Source organism: Podarcis melisellensis (assembly GCF_964234715.1).
Source record: "Podarcis melisellensis genome assembly, chromosome: 10".
Lineage (NCBI taxonomy): Eukaryota > Metazoa > Chordata > Lepidosauria > Squamata > Lacertidae > Podarcis > Podarcis melisellensis.
The window spans coordinates 49304184-49312576 of record NC_138542.1 but is presented as its reverse complement, the minus strand read 5'-3'; the positions used below and the strand labels follow the sequence as shown (position 1 = coordinate 49312576).

The following is an 8393-nucleotide window of genomic DNA, read 5'->3' as shown; positions in this document are numbered from 1 at the left end:
TCCAGGTCTGGTTTCTTGGAGCTTCACAATTCATTCCTTAATGGGATCGGATTTGCTCTTTAGATCAAAGCAGAAAAATCCCTCCAGATGTTGCTGGATTACAACTCCCATCCTCTAGACCATTGGCGCAGGATTCCCATCACTGTCGTAAATGGAAACAGGAAGCAGGGACTCGTATATGAAATCTATTGAATAAAAACACTTTAGTCCAGGAGTGGTGTTTCTCTCTTTTATTTAAAAACAGTGCTTCATTACCATTTGCAAAGGGTGAAGAAGGGCTCCTCCCTTGCTTAGAGTTTATAAAAGCCAGCAACATGATCAATAATTTATACACATGGATAGTAATACAAAAAAAGGAATAAAAGCTAAAGATCTAACTACTCCGACCTTCACAATTCCAGCTACTTGATAATAATAAGAGTAACCCAATGAATACTGTATGGTTTGAAAGCTACTGTACAATATGATACTTAACCAGGGGGCAGGGGTAGGGATGTTAGAGACTTCTACTTCTCCAGTGTCAACAGGGAAATGAGACCCTGGACAAGCAGCTTGGGCACCCTGGGAATTGATCCAGAGGAGGGGAGAGCGTCTAACTACAATGCATCCTATGTCCCAAGGTGATCTGGCAAGGGAGAGGTGCAGGAGACACTGCAAGAATGGGCAAATCAGTTTGGGGCATTTCAGGCCTTGCACTGAAAAACTCCCAAGTATTAAATCAACTTGGGCAGTTAGTAAACTCTAAATTGTCTTGGTACCGCCCTACAGTCCTGCCTGACATTTGCCACTGGGCCAGGGTTTTGCCCCAGCTATTTACACATTATTATTTTTTTAAAAAAACTAACCCGAAATTATATCTCCAGGATTACTTTTATCTCTTTTAGACTGTAGGCAGGGTGAGCTGCCCAAACTGCAATGCATGACTATTTTGAATATATAACTAGATTCCTTGACAAGTTGCTTATTAAAGCAGCAAGAACTGGACTCCAATCTTCCGCCACTGAAAGAGAGAGAACCAAGCAAGATGCTTCCAATCATTCCTTAAAAAACCAAAATGAGGGGGGGGGGACACTATTAGCTAAGTGGCATTATGAAGACTATCAGCCAAATGAATACTCCAGTGGACGGCTTTGGGGCGGGGGGGGGGGGGACCTTGGCAGAAAAGATGGCAACTGCTGAGGAGCAGTTGTTGTTTTATTCAGTTTCCAGTCCTCCTCAACTGGCACTGTTTAGATTCAATTTATCTGGAAGTCCTCCTAATATGTACCTGGCCACAGCCTGGAAATGTCAACTCGACAAAGTTATTGCAGAGGATTACATTATTCCCAGTGTGTTCTTTCCTCACCGTTAGTTATGGCAGACAGCTCTGAAAACTGACATCTTACTGCAGTTTGCTTCACAGAGGAGAATCGGGAGCGATGCACTGTGTGTCTTGGGATTAAACTGACCAAGGGAGGGTGAAGGAGAAGAACACCCGCAAAATACACGGAAAAGACCAGTTTTACTCGACAACCAGAAATCAGCTTGCCTCATTAACTGGAGGTTTCATTTCTTTTCATTACAGAATAAAAAGCAATTTCAAAATAGGAAAGGGAGGCAGGGAGTGGGGCAGAGAAGGGTGGGCTGTTCAGACAATATCATCATCAAAATAGTGTTTTATGCAACAAAGAATCAAGTCACACTGGTGTATACTACAAACATGTTTGACATTCCCAAGAGCATGACAAATAAAAACAAACACACACACAAAAACCCTTTACACTGGTTCTTCACCTTGTTCGTTAGGGTTTTCGCTTTCCTATTTTAAAACCAGTGCAAACCGGCAACACCCTATTTTAGTCTCCTTGCCCACCAACCCCAAAAGAGCTAAGGATCTCTCAGATGCTGGCATGCTGGAGCACTGGACAAGCAGCATTATATCTCCCAGATTCCCTTCCAACTCCCTCTTTAGGAGTGGGACACAGCAAAGGATACTTCGGCTAAATTTGGTTTCTACCCTTGAAATCTGAAGTGTTCCTCCACATGTATTCTAGTATTGAGGGTTGCTCTTAGGAAGACCTGCAAAATTTAACTTTGTACCCACATCTATAAAGGTGTTGCAGCCACTCTAGGAAGGATAACCGTATAATAGCTTACTAAAAAGCTGCAATATAACAAGACCGGTTCGTTAAGATATTCTGAGGCTTCGGAGATACCTGTAGATGGGAATGTATTGTCAAAGTGACATCACTGACGAGCACAGAAGAGGGGAAGCCTTGTTCTTTCGTTTAACAGGGAAGTGCCTTGATCAAAATCAGATTTCAGGGCATGCACAGCAGCTCAGATAAAGGCCAAGGTGACCGATGCTCAAACCAGGAATTATTTATAATGGGATGTGTTAGTAGGTCCACTTGGCCTTTCATGACCAGCACTCAGTGGTGCTCAGCTTCCTTAATGGAAGAATTACATAGCCTGGAAAATCCATTTGCATCCAAACCATCTGATATTTCAAATGCGAGAGAGCTATATGCAAACTACATCTTTTCTCCATAATGCTAACAGAAGGCTCCCCTCATATGTGGCTGGTAATGCAGTTCAGAGGTATTTGCTGTGTCTCATTCCCCTAGCAGGAGCCCGATCCTAACCCCCCCCGACTCCCCCCCCCATCCACTTTGTGATGGAAACAGACTTCCGGAAAATATGACACTAGAAAATTTATGCAAGTCGTAAAACTTGACCTTCCTCTTAATTTTCCTTGATTTGATGTTAGCCCTGACACCCCCCTCCCCTATTCCATATTTTCAACCTAACTAAAATATTTATATACAAAAACCAACAGAAATTGTCATAAACAGCAACAAACCAAACTTTGGCTTGAAAAGCAAGACAACAAAAACAAAACAAAAACAAAAAGTGGCCAATAGGCTGGCAGTTTGGTGTCGCCTTGTTCCGGAGAATCAATAGGGTTAAGAGTAGTCTCTAGCTTAATTCAGATCTCCTCTGTCCTTCTTGCTTCAGGAACCCTGTTCAACATCCTTGGTGCTCTCTGGCAAGCGCTAAGAGGGCACTACAGGAGTGGGAGCAGAAGATGCAAGTTATGTGTAGGCTGGGTCAGCGAACCACCTCAATTGCGGCAACAAGGTGTCTCCGTTCCTAAGCTGGCATCACTGGTGGTGAGCAGATGATGGCAGAAGTTGAAAAGGCTTCAGCTACAAGTCCACCCCTAGCTGCCCTTTCGGGGGCGAAAGGTCACCCAGTACCAATGTAGGCAGGCCAAGGAGCCAAAGGGAATTGTGCTTCTCTAACATGTAGGGTTTTTTCAGGACAAAACTGCAGGGAGTCTGCAAGAGGTGCTGAGAGAATCAAGAAAGCTTAGAGGGCAAAGCAGGACCTCATCTGCCCCTTTTAATTTCCAAATGTTGGCGGCAGATATCTGGGAGCAGAGGCTTGCTTGTCATCACACTCATGCTTCTATAGCAATTAACAGGATAATAAAAAGGACATTCCATGATATTTTAAAAAAATGTAAAGGAGGGGGATCCCTGGGCTCAGAGTCTTTTTGAAGACCTCACAACCTGCACTTCATATCCAAGCTGAGCAGTATGGACACAGATTTCTCTCCAGAAAGGCAGAAGATGACCCACTAAAGGCTCTGTGTTACGTAAGTCAGAAGTTTCTTCCATTTCTAAATCATGTTTTGAAATATATTTCTGCTTGTCCCCAGATGCTGAAGCTACACAAGGATTACTTTAAGTATAGTTTTGCAACACAAAATATCGTTCCCACTGCCTCTGCTGCTTTTCTAGGTTCATAATCCAGGCCACAATTCTTCTCTTCATGCAATTTTTTGGTGGCATACTTGCAGCAAAGCTAAGTATCTTAGGGTGAAAAGAAGAAGGATCTTGAAAACTGGGTGACTGATAAGCTCAGAGTGGCACTGGTGCAAGCTCCCCCCCCCCATCGTTCTTCTATAACATCAGGGTGTGCACGACATGGCCATCAGATTCCTTGTTATTGAAGATGTAACTCTCCACCATGGCTTCAAGTTCTGCAGTCTCTAGCAGTTGTCCCACATCTGCTGCTCCTCCAGAAAAGAAAAGAGGGGAAGGACAGGAAGAGAGGAAGACCATAGCAAGTGAAAGAAACTAAGGACAGCCTTGGTAGTGGACGTTAATCACTAAAGGGGGGCCTTATGTATAGAAGCAGTAAGATCATAAATGTATTTCAAGTCTTGTCCCCCTAAAACCATGAACAGACGAAGTCTTTGGGCAGTTTTGAGGAGTCTTGTCTTGAAAACTCTAAAATCTTGACACTTCTAGAACTGTCCTGAGCCCGTGTTTGTCAGGCGATGATAAAAAGGGAACATTTTGCGTTTCCAAACAGCATGCAGGTTCCAGCTGCAGCCAATCAGCACTGCCCTTTGCAGGCAGAGGGGGCTATTCCTTGTGTATCTCAGGTCTCAGGCACCAGACCCAGGTAAAATAAAACGGCTGCATGTTCCTGATTTAGTTCCATGATACTGGTTCCTAATGGTGCTCCTTAGCACTATTCGTTTCTTTTTATGATTGGTAGGATAAGCTACGCATATACACACATGGAAATGCATTATGTTTACCACAGTTTTTTTAAAAAAACAAAACCAAAAAAAACCCCAAAATGCACAATCTTTGGAACAAAAGAATTAAAGGCAGAAATTTAAAGGAAAAATACATATTCAAAGAACATAGTGAGGTATAAAAAAGTATTTCTCATTTTTTTTTCTTTTGTTTTCCTCCTCTTCTTGCTATAGAGTTCCTCTACTAGTAAATATTGCAATAGCCAGGCCTCATGAACTGGGGGGGCTGTCCCACTTGCAGGGGGCTCATCTCACTTCAGTAAGGGGCGAATCGGCTGTAGCCACCTCGGTATAAACTTGCCTGCAGAAGATAACAGACAGGGGCAGGGGAAAGATGGTGGTTAGGTGGCAGTCTCCAGCATGTGTCTATGAATATTAAGCCCCATTTACACTTCTTAGATCAAGAGCAGACAATCTGTGACAACAATAGACCCTGCCCTCCTAGTTCCTCTTTATTGCTGGTCTGTGCCCTTCTGGTTCCTAAGCCAGTTCCTCTGAGCGTCACAGCATGGATCTCTGGGAGCCAGCATACAGAGCTGAGTTTACATGACTTAAAAGCTAAACCGAAAGTTGCTCTCAAGGAATTTAAGATCATGAGCAGGCGGACTACTTGTAGAAAAACTTGGGAATGCTTGAAAGCAGAAATAAAGGAAGCTCGGAGCTGCTATAGACTCAGCTTCCAAACAAACCATTAGGAATAATTTACAGCCCTCTGGCAAACACAACTCAATAAACCAATGTCCAGTTTAAAACACGGTACTTCTGATGCTTCACTTACAACCCATGACATTATCTAGAGACACTATTGCAGGCCAAGGTCTCTTGGTAAAATAAAAAGTAAAAAAAACTGTGAATGTGAGAGAAAAGGCATACTCACCACAGCGCCAACTCCATAGCTAGCGGCAGGGGCAAGGGCGTGGTAAGGGTCTGCTGTGTACACCCTGCCATAGCTGAAGAAAGAGAAGGGGAAGGGGGCAAAGTCACTTCACAGACTTACAAGACATCTGCTTCATCAGAGAAAAAGGAAGCTGTATGGTCCCTTTTCTCAGCTCTCCATATCCGAAGAGGCCACTTATTCCAAGAAGGAATTCCTGAGTTGATACATGGGGCCGCTAACTCTAATTACTCAGAAATAATGAGCACCCAAATAGTAAAATTAAATTAAAACTTGGTCCTTAAAAAAAGTCATTCTGGACTGCTTTTGCCCACAGCAAGCAAGTTGCCTTTTGTTTCAACATGAGAGGGTCATGATTTTAGATTTCAAGAAATCCTTAATCCTGCAACCCATAAAATGGCTATAACTGATGATTCAGGTAGGTAAGCAGGCAGGCAAGTGTGAGTCTTGCAAGGAATGAGGCAGACACCATGCTAGGCACCTTAAGACACCCACCTTAAGTGGGTTCCCAAAATCCAGAGCACACACTAATGCAAAAAAGGTGGCATTCAGGCACATGCTGCAGGAATGCCAAACAGGGCTTGAAGTAAAAGGTACAGAATAAGAGTGAAAGTTACACAAATTGGACTTCCAATGCAAATGCTTTGTTACTTTGTAAGCCACTCTTAATTATGAAAAATTGCTCTGTCGTAGCACATAGTGCTTATGATCCAAGGATCTTTAACCACTTGACAACTTGCAGCCATGCCACCAGCAGAGAAATGGAGGCACGCAAAAGAATATTCCCCTATCCATTTAAAACTAGTGGCTAGTGAAGCCCCAAAATGGCTGCCATTCTTCTCTGTCCCCGTCCCCCCCATGCTGCTTCATGCAGGACTTGCAGGGGGCAGGGGTGGAGATGTGTAAATGGCCTGTTTCAAATGACAAACCGAGTAATAATTTAATAGGTTGACATTTTGAGTCTGGTAGCTAATAAGGAAAGTGATGAGATAGGAGGGTTGATTCACACCACCATGTTTTTATAGTGGCCTCTTGCAATCAACACAGAGCAATAACACAATAGGTTTGCATTTCTGCTGGTCTTTGAGGAAAAGAACCAAGCACCATGCACCATGCACTGAGCACTATCCATGATGGGGACTGAAAGGTCTAATAATTTCTACTGCAGATCAGGATTCAAGGAGGATAGAGCTGGGTTGCTGCAACTTCACAATGCCGCCCAGTGACTATCTGGGCACAATCTAGTGACAAGTCCTTTATTTAGTCACAGACAGCTATTCACAAAAACACATGAGAACCCACCCCTGAGATCTCTCCCTCAGTACCTGCAGAGTTTCCCATTCCATCCCACATCTGGTCCAGGACACAGGATGAGGGCAGCAAGGCTGGTCACCAGTGGGGCTAAAGCTGGGCCTGTTTATTGTTCTTCTTCATTAGTACAACTTGTGTGGCATCCACAACGCAAGCAATATAAACTAATGCACCCTTGCATGATTTACCACTGTTCTCTCTGGCACCCAACAAAGGCCAGTGCCTTGTCAAAGGACTAGAAGCAGAGTTGGCTGCTTTGCTCCTGACACAAAGCCTGGCTGCCTCTTTTGGAAGAGGGAGGAAGTGATGATGCGGAACTATATGCTTAGAATGCACTCGCCACGTAACAGCTGCTAGCTACGCTGCCCAGTTGGAAGTGGTGCTTTTAAAGTTTGCATCCAGGGTGTGTTGGGAAGCATGGGGCAATGGAGGGCTGGGATGGAACAATACCCTTTGATCCCCAGATACGCCGGAACCACCCCCTCCTTACATACCCATCGCTGTAAGCCGCTGCAGCGGCTGCAGCAGCAGTGGCTGCCGTTGCGGTAGCAGGCTGTGCATATCTGTAGGCTGCATATCCGCCCTGCAGGAAAGAAGAGAACTGACTTTATAGATACCTGTCCCCTCAAACAAAGTGGAGTCATACATACAACACATAGAGAGGAGGTGTTTCAAACTGCATCGACTCCGATGTCACATTAAATCATGAGAGGCTGCCCAACCCCCTTGCATATTTTGTCATTTCCCCCTTTCCCCAAGTGGCGGAGGGGAAATTCCGCATCACACATGTCTCCGTCAGACGATTCGGATGGAAGAGACTCTGCTATGGTAGTCTCTGCAGGAGAATGAATCAGCAAGAAAAATAAAAAGAGAGATGCTGTCATCCCACCCCATGACATAACCATGGTAAAGAGAGTTCCTTAGGAGGGAGCAAGTGTCACAAATGGTTATCATTTTAACCAGAATAATGCAGAATAACTCAAGAGATTCTCCTACTTTATTGTTGTTAGTTGAGGAAAAGGGAAAGTTTCAAGCCCAGATCCTCAAAAGAGGCATCAGATCCTCAAAACATGAACCAGTTTCATAGCCCTGATCTTCTGGGCTAGCCAGAACTGAAAGGGTAGATAACCCAAGAGACAAGCAACCAACAGAGTCATCCCTAAGGGCAGCAAATGTATAATGCAAGCTGCATGGCCACACACACACACACACACACGAAAAGAATTGTCCCCAAGTAGGTTTGCTTAAATTGGATGGAGGCCTGAAATTCATCATTACAGGCACATGTACTAGGTAAAGTCAACATTTGAGAGGCAAATTCTATACATGAAAATGCATGTTGAAATGAAATCTCAAAAGCAGACTGTTAAGATCAAACCCTATGTGTCTCCAAAGAACTAAAGTGCCATTCATATCGATGGACTTCCTTCCTGCCATCTCATTCTCCCCCATTTCTTCAGTCTATTCAGAATACCTCTCTCTCTGTGTGTGTCCCCCCCCCCAGCCTCTTCTTGCTATGCCAAAGTCTTCCCACTTAAGTCTCTGCAGCAGCACTTTCTTGCTTAGGACAAAGACTATGACTGAGTCTTAGCT

At 44.1% G+C, this 8393-nt stretch overlaps 1 protein-coding gene across 20 annotated transcripts in view; it reads right to left on the bottom strand.

Moving 5' to 3' along the window:
• Positions 1 to 215: 215 nt before the first annotated feature.
• Positions 216 to 8393, bottom strand: part of RBFOX2 (RNA binding fox-1 homolog 2) — a 174028-nt gene continuing 165850 nt past the window's right edge. For 18 of the 20 annotated variants that reach the window (XM_081928358.1, XM_081928375.1, XM_081928376.1 and 15 more), the window contains 3 exons: positions 7295 to 7383; positions 5472 to 5544; positions 216 to 4895 (listed from right to left, as the gene is read on the bottom strand). In XM_081928358.1, the coding sequence (XP_081784484.1) occupies positions 4851 to 4895; positions 5472 to 5544; positions 7295 to 7383 (207 nt within the window). In that variant the 3' untranslated portion in view covers positions 216 to 4850. Of the gene's footprint in view, positions 4896 to 5471; positions 5545 to 7294; positions 7384 to 8393 lie in introns of those variants that run through there. The other 2 variants (XR_014172422.1, XR_014172420.1) reach the window with 2 other exon arrangements.